The 11,680-nt window shown below is 40.7% G+C and overlaps 1 protein-coding gene across 2 annotated transcripts; it reads right to left on the bottom strand.

Moving 5' to 3' along the window:
- On the bottom strand, positions 1 to 10,168 carry srd5a1 (steroid-5-alpha-reductase, alpha polypeptide 1 (3-oxo-5 alpha-steroid delta 4-dehydrogenase alpha 1)). 2 transcript variants are annotated; one of them, XM_079521824.1, is made up of 5 exons: positions 9,705 to 10,168; positions 7,755 to 7,921; positions 6,246 to 6,347; positions 1,148 to 1,298; positions 1 to 477 (listed from the first exon to the last, which is right to left on the bottom strand). In XM_079521824.1, exons 1-5 carry the CDS (start codon positions 10,013 to 10,015, stop codon positions 411 to 413), a joined length of 798 nt encoding a protein of 265 aa, XP_079377950.1. In that variant the 5' UTR covers positions 10,016 to 10,168; the 3' UTR covers positions 1 to 410. The 2 variants fall into 2 exon arrangements, with proteins under 2 accessions (XP_079377950.1, XP_079377949.1); XM_079521823.1 differs by lacking the exons at positions 1 to 477; positions 1,148 to 1,298 and adding an exon at positions 3,631 to 4,521.
- Positions 10,169 to 11,680: the final 1,512 nt, after the last annotated feature.

Below are 11,680 nucleotides of genomic sequence, written 5' to 3'. Positions count from 1 at the left end.
TTAAAAAGCTGGGAACCCTTTATTGCCGGTGCAGCTCCATATAAAAGCGAAGTATTACGTGTGGGTGGTCGTTATCATATTTCCCTCCGTCTGCCGGAGCACAAAAGGCTGTCCCTGAGAACGGTTACATTCATTCTGAGGATACGGAGGTCCAGTGTGAAAAGAATAATCAAAGCAATGTACAGTACATAATACAAATCTCCATTAGATAGCATTCAACAGTTGCTTGCTCACAGTTCAGATGAAATCCTTTCATGAGGTATTAGCCCTGTTTTGACAATCTGACGCGGATACATAAAAGTGCTTCTGTATTAGAAGAGGGTTTGTTCTAACATCCAGTTCATGTCAACAAACCCTTTACTGCCAAACCCAGGAACTTTTCTATAGCTGCCAGGACACGTTGTGGTTCTTCAGAAGAGAAATGGTATCAAAGCTTTCCTCGATTTCGGGTAGTCCTCAAACTTTGCAAGGTACCACCTAGACAAGAGAGGGAAAAGCGAGACAGATGAGAGGGAGAGACGAACAGCGAAACAACTTTTGTTGTGTGTTGTACAAAAAGCATGTTGTGAAATGTTGAGAGTGAGACCATGTGTGAAATAGTGAACATGTCACATTGTGACACTTTGTGGATTTTGTAGATCTGCTATTTATGAAAGCTTTGAATTTCTTAGATGTACAGTCTCACAACAAGTTTGTAGATCTTTAGGGTAGATGGAAAAAGGAGTGGGCCAAGTATAGAGTCCTTAGAGACCACGGTCAACTAAGACTAGGGTTTAAATGATTAAATTGCTAAATTGTGATATTATCAAACATAAATAGGGCCTACGTAACATATCAGCCAGCCTACATTGCCCAAAAGGAAATGCATGTATTTAATTCAGTCTAACCAGAAGCAGGGATAAAACATTTCCCGCCACCGGTGATAAAAAATGAATGAGTGGGGGTGGGGCCGTGGGGGGGTTGGTATCAAAAGCAGAGGCATGGTCTGTCCACCACCAAATTGAACCCTGTGTGTGTGTGTGTGTGTGTGTGTGTGTGTGTGTGTGTGTGTGTGTGTGTGTGTGTGTGTGTGTGTGTGTGTGTGTGTGTGTGTGTGTGTGTGTGTGTGTGTGTGTGTGTGTGTGAATTTGTATTTCATTATTCTTACTTGTGATGGGCCACAGCTCTGCTGGACAGAACCACAGCGGTGAAGATGGAGAAGGATGCACTGTGGACAGAGTAGCCAGCCAGAGCAAAGCCCGCCCACTCTGCTATCTCTCCAAAGAAGTTGGCTCCAGACACATACTCAAACACACCGCCTACAGGTGGAATGCGCAAGAGATTAGATCAGGTATGCCAATCATTTCTGTTACGTCAGGAAATAATTGTTTCGACATTTCATTGTGTGAAGAGAATAAATGGCGGACTTTCATCGTCTGGAATTCATCTATTAGCACAATAAAGCTGTAAGTAAGCAGCGAATCAGTAGACCCCAATCCAGCTGTCGACAAAGTACAAGTGGTGAAGGACAGCGTTAAAATGCGTTAACATGTCTACGGTAGCTTCCTCTCACACTGACCATAGATGGCTGGTGAACATTCCCGATTTGAAAACAGGCCATGCTGTGCACAGTAGCGGTGCCCTAGCCTCTGTGAAAATGTCAGATTCTTGGCTGAGAAGATTCCAGACATGCCTGGAAGTTCATTTGGAGTAAACTCAGCTAAAAGCTTCCTCCACAGCCTGGCCTGCTATTTCCACAAGGCCTCGAGGCAGACAGTATCAACAGGCTCATTACAAGTTCACTGGAGGCTCAAGTTGCTAATGTCATAGTGACAGTCTGAGCAACTCTTTCTGAGAACCTTTCATTGAGGATGTGTAGATAGTTTTCGTACTAGTAAAATATTCAAAAACATCGGAATAGAGTTTTGGTGGTTTACTGTTTGCTTGTATTGTAAATTTAAGTTAAATAAACGTGTCCTGACATATGTTCTTCAGGCTGCTGTCTGACCTGATTAGTGTCAACTGCATTGTCTTGGAAATAATCTTCTTCCCTTTTTTTCTCTTGCTCTTATTCACTCAGGATTGTCACAATCATGACACTTTAGTTGACGGTTAATTGTCATACAAATAATTGCAAATAATGTTTTAATTGTGTTTTTGGCATTGAACATTGGAACAAATAAAAATCACATTTCTGCATGCCTTTTAGGCTTTGAAAAGAAAACATTTACAAAGCTTAAATTCAACTCCTCTGATCTTCTTTCTCATAAATTCGGCACAAACATGGGTAAAATTCTACTAATAATACTGACACCAAAATGTGGAATGCCCTACCAACAAAGCAACTCACTTCAAAAGAGTGGCTCAAAGGAGTCCTGAGGTTAAACTGGGTGCAGAGCACCCGAGTCTAGACTTGATGCCCTACAACAGCCATTAAACATCTCGATTCCCTATCCACACTTAAAAACTGACCTGTCCTAGCCTGGGCACCATTTCATTTCGGGTATATGATCCGGTCGGGAGTGGATGATATCGCTACGTCATGTTGTAGTATTGTTTTGTAGTCGACAGGCAGGAACTTCCTTTTCCCTCAAACCGATTTTTCTCAATAAAAGCTGCAGGCTACGAGAGTTATTCTTCCGGTTTGAGGGAAAAGGAAGTTCCGTTTGATTGTTCCTGCCTGTCGACTACAAAACAATACTACAACATGACGTAATGATATCATCCGCTCCAGACCGGTTCACACGGCACTTTTGGAACAGAGACCAGGCTTTCCTCCGAGGTGGAAAGCCTCGTGAGCCGAGGTTAGACCTGTCCTATAATTAGGGCCTGAGCACTGCACCAGTGTGAAGCACTATTGAAATGCAAGGAATTACTTTTCGCAAACATTAATCGTGTTTTTGAGGGCCTAAACGTACTTAAAAAGTTGCACAACTTTGCACACAGTTATAATTGTCAAAAAGGAAGGTGATAAAAATGGATAGGCACCTGTATCACGTCCCGACTTACAAAAACGTATCTTGGAGCCATGACCTAAACCCAATAGAAGGTCATTCATCGTACTTTAATGAACTCCTCCTAGAAAGATGGTCAGATCCACGTCAAACTCGCTCAGCATGTATAAAAGACCTTAACGCTGAAAAGTTATCAAAATCGTGTTCGTTTTTGGAAAACGGCGTGACCGTGGCGAATCGTCAAACTTCCATATTTCACCACCAAACAGGAAGTGAAATCTGAAATTGGCCAATCTACGAGGTCAAGTTTTTCCTTTTTATAATGCGTATGCTAATTGCCATACAGACGTGTGTGGTGTCATTGGTATCAGATCAGAGTTAAAATCTGTTTGACCTTCTTTTCGTAGCCACTTGTGAGTCATCTCATTGGACTTGGCTTAAAGTCCTTGTCCTTCATTGGCGTTACTTGGCTCTGCTCCTCTTCTGATTGGTCAATATTTGCCTCTAACGTGGACAGAGAATGCGAGGGTCCCGTCATCTCTGGAATTCAATTCTATCCCCTACCAGCACTTGTTTGAGAATCAAAAAACACACTCCCTCAGCGAGCACCTCGGAAGCAGCCCCATGGGAGTGGCACCCTCTGTTCCCCGACCCCACCCCTATTTCTTCTGTAATTGTATGTCTTGTTGATGAATTGAGTACAAACCCCCAGTGTTTTTTTTTTGTGTTAAGCTTTTAGCATAAAAAACATCTTAATAAAGTATTCAATGAATGAAGCAATCAAAACATTATTGTCACAGGTTTACAGGTGTAAAAAAGTGTGTGAAATTATTTGTCGTACAAGCTCATTTATCAAGAAAGTGAAAAAGAATAGAGATATAAAGAAAAAGGGAAAACAGGTAAGATATGTCACACATTTTAAAAATGAGTAGAGTAACATACATAATAATACAAAAAACAATAGTAATAAAAATATCAACAGATACAGAAACATAGTCCCTTGTGCGTACAGTATAGTCTCACATGCAGGTGAGACATTATTTAGCAGCATACTGTATATCAGACTGTATGTCAGTGTCTACGTAAAGTGCCAGTGCCAGTGTAGCAGCAGCAGTATATACACAGAAAGGGTTATTCTGTGTCGTCAGGACAGCCTGGCAACAGGCGCGGGGTCAGCACTTGTTCAACAGTCTGCTGGTAGCCAGTTGGAAACTGTTCAGAAATCTGCCGGTATGACTTTGGATACATCGGTATCGCTTGCCTGGCCGTGTGAACAGATTGTGGCCAGGGTGGGGAGCGTCCTTGATGATTCTCTCAGCCTTGGCTACACACTGCTTTTCGTATATTCCCTGGAGGGCAAGAGGCTTAACAACAATGTGCCGGGCCCTCCACAACACCCTCTGTAGGGCTTTCTGGTTGACGGCAGCACAGTTCCCATACCAGGCGCTGAATTTCTTCAGGCGAGGGAGGCGACAGTGCAGGAGTTGCTGCTCCTTTTTTACCACGTGCGTGGTCTGTGTGTCCCATTTTAGTTTCTCTGCGATGTGTGTCTGTGCATCAAGGAACTTGAAGTCACAGTCCCTCTCCACTGCAACACCATCGATGAATATAAGGGCACAGGGCAGACATGACAAATAACTTAAATATACAAATCCCGGGAGATAATATAAAAATATAATTTTACCTTCAAAAGTCTTTCAAAAATAGTATGAAATAGCTGATCTATATGATGTGCCCTAAATGCCCAAATTTCTCAAAATAGGGATACCAGGTTTAAAGTTATTAAAATACTATAGACAACATGGACATAATTATGTAAATAAATAATCAAATAATTGTGATCAGGGGATTATGTAATATTGTAATCGTCTATATTTGCTTACTCATCCATGCCTGCCAGTGCCAACATGCGTGCAAATGGTGATGTGAGTCACTTTAACACCAGCCAAATCCTTTCACATATCAGAGTCAACGCAGCAAGATCATTTGTTATCATTCACTCGTGTTACGTGTATGTATCCACAGTGGGTAGACCAACCGGTATTATAACGTCATTACATGAGACTGTGGTTAGATCATTGATCTAATTTGACTGCATGTACAGGTCAACCCAACGATTTCCCATTTGAATTGGAAAACCGAGACCTGGGGTGTGGAGCTCAGCCTGGCCCAGATCTTGTGAAACAACAAATAGGAAACAAGAGTCCAGGCAATGGACAGATAATTAAATATTGGACATTACGCAACAAGTGTGCATTCATGGGTTCTGTTCTCTTCATGTAAGAATGAGCAATTCTAAGCATGTTTATTAGATTACAGCTACACTAACATGTGATTTGCAGAGTCAATTAAAAAAAAGCTCCTGGGGGTGCAAACCCTGCCCCAAAATCTAATGGGTGCATCATTGCCTTGAAACTCACTGAATGTATTAATATTCCCACATGTATTAATATTCCCACAGGTATTTTTATGTTTTTTTGTTTTTTTTCTGGAATGCCCTATCTTACAACGTACAACGTCACGCAAAAGCAGTGACAATAGCCGATCTAACGTTTCAACAACGTTTCACGATGCCTTGAGAGCTCATAGATAACTTTCTCTATTTTTGAAATAGTTAGAATTTTGCCTGTGATATACCCAAAAAGTCATTTGAGGGAGTCATGCCTGGGTTTTATAAATAGTAATACAAAAACAAAAAAGGTTAAACAAGAAACTTGTGACTAAATAATAACTACATTGGATCAGATATCTGAACGATATCTCCAATAGGCATAATAAGCCATTCAGATAATTAACTGAAATTCCTTCAGAGGCACTGAAAGGCTACAGCCAATGCAATGCATTGCACAGTTACTGGAGCTTGGAAATCGGTTATTTTTGGCCGAGCGACAGTGCCACGTGACGAAGCATAAATTAGGCTTCAGAGATCCCCACTGTGGTAAAAGAAACCTTCCATGATGCTGACGTTTCCATTTCACAGACTGGCTGTCTTACCTCATGTTACTCTACTCATTTACATGAGTACTGTACTTAGGTAAATTTTTTGAGCATTGTTTTGTTTTGTTTTTTACAAGCACATGACCCTCATTCCGCTACATTTCAAATAGAAATATTGTATTTTTGACTCCACTTAAATTTCTTAAGAAGGGGACTCTTGGGACCTGAACTTACAAAAAGATATTATGAATTAACCAGCTCTATTTCAAATATAGAGCTATTTTGACTTTATGAAACTATAGTTGAGAATGTTTGGAAAATGTATGGAAAATATTAGGAATTGTTTTGGAAATGTTCTAAATGTATACCGCTTACCTCTGGGAACCTTATAACCGGTCTCCCCAGGCTTCCTCAGGTTTCTCAGGATGTGGTCAGAATAGACGTTCACCAGCCAACCAAATAGCCACAGTCCACATCCTGAAAACCAAGCAACAAAAAGTGGATTATTAGAGCACTTTACTGACCTGAAGGATGTTGTCATTTTATATTTTAAAGCAAGCAACGCTACTTTTTGCTGGATCTGGTCTGATGCCGTGCATCAGACCAGGAAAAAAAACAAACAAAACATAACTAACCATAAGATGTAGATTATCTTTGTGTAAGCACATAGTTAGTTAGTTAGTTACTTTATTGACACAAATGTATAAAACATTGGGTACTTGGGTATAAAAAACCCATGAATCAAAAACTTTCAAAGGTACAATACATTAAAATATACAATACACAACACAAAATCCTTTTATACAACAGGAGCTTTCTATTGCTCCACAAGTGACAGGCAGGCATGTAGCATACGCAAAGTCTCTCTGTTAGTGCCCACAAAGAGTGAGCTCAAATCAATACCCTCATGTCCATATTTCACTCTGATATCTTGTGTGAGGGGTCACACCAGTATGTGCTGTTCGTTTTGTATACCAAAACATACATGTTGTCATGGTGATGAATGGTGGACACAAGGGAGCTGGGGTTAGGTTGTAATAGAGGGTATGCCCGTAACATCATCATCATACCCGGAAGTCATGTGGGAATGCTTACTGAGTGTCAAAAACTACTTTCTGGCCTTGACAGCCCATACATGCAAACAGAAAATCTGATTGCATTAAACAATGTTAAACGACATTAAACTCACTTTGCCACTAAATGGTAAATGGTGCATTTATATAGCGCCTTTATCCAAGGCGCTTTACATAGTGCATTACATGCATTACATTCACCCATTCACACACACATTCATACACCGATTGCAGCAGAAGCCATGCAAGGTACCAACCAGCACATCGGGAACAATTTGGGGTTCAGTGTCTTGCCCAAGGACACTTCGACATGTAGACAGGAGGAGCTGGGATTCGAACCGCCGACCCATGGATCATTGGACGACCTGCTCTACCTCCTGAGCCACAGTCGCCCACTCACTATATGCACTGCACTACAATTATTTGAATACTTTAGTTACTTTGTAGATTGATTATTATAAAACATACATTAACCACTTCAGCCCTGTATACATTTCAGCTATTTGAAAATAGCCGATCTACAAGCTCACAATGCATCGCAATGCGACACATTGTGAACTTGTAGATCTGCTATTTTCAAAAGATTTCTATACAGTACATTTTCTCACATTTGAAACCTTGTGAAATGTGACATTCTGCCTAATGACTAGGGTCTAATTTTGGTACTTGCATTTTGATACCAATAGTAGCCTACTTTTGTATTTTTACTCAAGTAAATTTAAATTTGAATTCCAGACTTTTACCTTGTAACAGAGTATTTCTACATTGCAATGATACTTAAGTAAAAAGTACTTTTTTTTCCACCACTGACCTCCAATGAAGCAGGGGTGTGTAATCCAGTCTGCCGGGTACGTAGCATAGTGGCTCAGGTATCTGACCTGCATGTAGCCATTGTAGACGCAGAACACGAAGGCCAGGACGAAGGATACAACGGGTGTCGCTTTACCTCCTCTGATTAAAAATGGATAGATGAGGGACCTGGGGTAAGACGAGATACAATGACACAGTGATGTCAATAGGTTTTCAATGTAATGAGTCCCGGGATGCAGGTATGGTCTTTTAGATGAGTCCCAGGGACCCACTTCAACAACGTTAGGAGTCATATTTTGCCATTTTTACAAATTGCAGCATTTAACTCCCATTCATTTGATATGGTTATATTCATGTAGAAAACAGAAGAAGAAATGATTATTATAACTAAAGCTATCAAAATAAACTAGAATAAAAAACAGTACAGTAGTACAGTTGTGCATCCCGTGGATGCAGAGGTCGTTGTTTTATTGCGTCCCTTAACTAGGTCGACTTGAGGCTTAAATCAGGAGTTGTAGTAGCCATGGGGTTATCTAGGCGCCGGCGGTGGACATTGCTCTTGTCTTCATGTCTTTATGCATGTACATTGTCTTGTTCTGTGTTATGTCAAATGTGTGTATATGTGTTCTGCATACTTGGCTGCTGGGTCGCAAGACAAATGTCAGTGTGAACTGCCCACTTTGACAGGCTGGAATGGCTTAGGGTCGACGACAGAGTACAGCATCTTGCAATGGGTCTGGTCCACAAGATTCGATACACCACCAAGATACCCATGTACCTGTCTAAATACTTCCTTAATGTTAACGAAGTCCACACCCACAACACCAGAGGGAGTGCAACAAACCATGTACAACCCAGATTCGGCACAAACAAGGGACTAAATTATTTTCGCTCCTATGCCACCAAAATGTGGAACGCCCTACCAACAGTCATTAAGACATGTGAATCCCTTGACTCCTTCAAAACCGCTCTCAAAGGGCACCTACGGACGGCTGCAATTCGAAACTGGCCCCCGTAAAATCTGAATGCCCCCCCCCCCTTTTCCCCTCACTGTATATGTTTCTTTTCCATTTTTACCTCCTTTATGATGAATTCATGATCTGTTCTGTTCTTTGACTATATAGAAGTGTCTATTTGTACGTCTCTAAATGTTTTGATGAATTGAACATGGTGGACCCTCTTGTAAACAAGTGTAATGCTTAATTGGGTCGTCCACTCACAGTTAACAGTCTTTGTATTGAGTTTGTGCTTTAAATGTACTGTAATTCTGCAAACTGTTAATAAATATTTCAATCAATCAATCAATCAATCAATATCATATCATATCATATCATATAAACGGCGTTTTGGGATGCAAAATGCACCCTATTTTAATCTCTGATGACATAAGATAAACCTTTGTCGATCCCCACAGGGAAGTTCATGTTTAATAGCAGTAGCAGCAGCAGTATAAAGCAAGAGATCAGGTTAGAATAAGAGTCAAGACACAAACGTGTTGTTTTAATATTAATAAATTCAAATTGTATATAATGTAAGAAGCGAGGTTCTCTTAAGCCCTCCTAGGGTTTCTTACCTCACCGGCACAACTATCTGTCATCTTTCCTAAGAACTAGTATAATATGAATAATATTGGATATGTATAGATCCTGTTGTGTAAATCAAATAAAATCAAATAAATGAAAAGATAAATGACAAAAAAATACAATAATGAGCTTTTATTTAATTTATTTTAACAGAATAGCAACAGCAGCATGTTTCAGTTATGAATAGCTGACAACCTTTTGATCAATATCATGGATATGTTATAAGCCTATTAACATTTTATTTTGGTAGGTTTTACCGGGTATATAGTGACATTTTAATCACAATGGATTGTTGAGTGTTACAAATAGTCGCTCATCCGGACCTTCAATAAGGGTGACATTATATGACATGTGTAAAAATCACCTACCTATGAATGTAGTGGCAGAAATACATGGCTAGCAATATCTGGTTGGGCATCTGTGAGGTCTTTGCAGGAGTTGCCCACAGAAGCAGACACAGGGGCACCGAGATGGCAGGCAGCTCCTGCACGAACCAGGCGAACTTGACATTGACTGGAAATCCATATCTGCTGGTCGCATATCGGCCATAAGGGACGTTCTCGAAAAGCAGGGTGAAAAATGTGCAAAGTGCCATGAACATCAATAAGTAAGCCATGCTGTCCAGAACATGCAACTCCTCTTCATCCGAAGAGAACAACATGGAGAGGAGCTCGTCCATCTCCACTCAGCTTGATACCAGAATTGCAGTCAAAAAGATAAATTAAATACAAAATACAGAAATAGAAATACAAACAAAAATATGCAAACTGGAGAATACTGGTAGGCTATAGTATGTGAAGAATGAATGATGTCAATGTAACAGCATGTGAACAGCTCCTACATACATAACAGCCAGCGTTGCCAGATCTTGCAAGAGAAATAAGCAATCATGTCTATGAAAACGGTAGCAGGCAGGATAGGCAGGCAGTGGGTACTAGGGACAATGGGACATGGGCACCTCTACCTCAATGTAAAATTGTCCATTTTGTCCAAAATCATGTCCAAAATCAAAATGTATATAGTTGGAAAATGTTTGAAGTAAACTAAAGTATACATGATTAGAACATGCAATACATATTCAACAATTAAGGTCGTCTAATATTTCTACAATTGCTACAAATTTCTACAAAACCTGTATATCCAGTCATTTTGGGGCATAAACAAAAATAATATGTCTGATAATGATGTACCATCCATATTCACATCATGCATACTTTACATTAGGCCTACATTTTGTATATTTTTCAAATGTAACATTTTGGTCAAATAGCCAAAAAATTATTTGAGGACCAGGTGCTCTTTTTTAGAGCACTTAAAAGACCTAACCTATATGGGCTATTTTCAAAACAGTGTAGAAAAGAAATAAAAAATGTGGAATATTTTTGAAACATTTTAACAACACTAATAAATCAAATTTATTTTCAGATGGGGTTCCGCAGACATAAGGCCAGGCCAGCCAGTCCACGCCAATGCGGGTGCAACTCCTTGCAACTGCAACTTGCAACCATTATCCCCAAATGGCACTGTTCTGCAACAGGTCAGTCCAGAGTCCAGACGACTGCAATTTCTTGCCTGGGATTCAAACTCGGGCCTCCTGCGTCAAAGTCCAACATCTTAACCACTAGACCAAAGGGATATCCCTCTGGACCGGGGGGAGATATTTTTTGAGGCCATCACGCAGGCTTGCCTCTGAGCCACTCTGCTACACTCACCTCCCTTTTGACCTCCTCCCACGGGGAAACCCCATCCAGGTCACGGCACCAATGTAACGCCTGGGATTTGAACTCAGGCCTCCCGCGTTAAGATGTTGGACTTTCACACCCACAACACCAGAGGGAGTGCAACAAACCATGTACAACCCAGATTCGGCACAAACAAGGGACTAAATTATTTTCGCTCCTATGCCACCAAAATGTGGAATGCCCTACCAACAGTCATTAAGACATGCAAATCCCTTGACTCCTTCAAAACCACTCTCAAAGGGCACCTACAGATGGCTGCAATTCGAAACTGGCCCCCGTAAAATCTGAATCCCCCCCCCCCCCCCCCCCCCCCCCCCCCCCCCCCCCCCCCCTCACTGTATATGTTTCTTTTCCCTTTTTACCTCATGAATTCCTGTTCTGTTCTTTGTCTATATAGAAGTGTCTATTTGTACGTCTCTAAATGTTTTGATGAATTGAACATGGTGGACCCTCTTGTAAACAAGTGTAATGCTTAATTGGGTCGTCCACTCACAGTTACTGTGATTCTGCAAACTGTTAATAAATATTTCAATCAATCAATCAAAAAGAGGCCCGAGTTCGAATCCTGGTCTTTACATTTGCAAGTTGTGACTAGTTGGCTG

Source organism: Electrona antarctica (assembly GCF_951216825.1).
Source record: "Electrona antarctica genome assembly, chromosome: 15".
NCBI classification, from domain to species: domain Eukaryota; kingdom Metazoa; phylum Chordata; class Actinopteri; order Myctophiformes; family Myctophidae; genus Electrona; species Electrona antarctica.
This window is presented reverse-complemented; position numbering and strand designations above follow the sequence as displayed.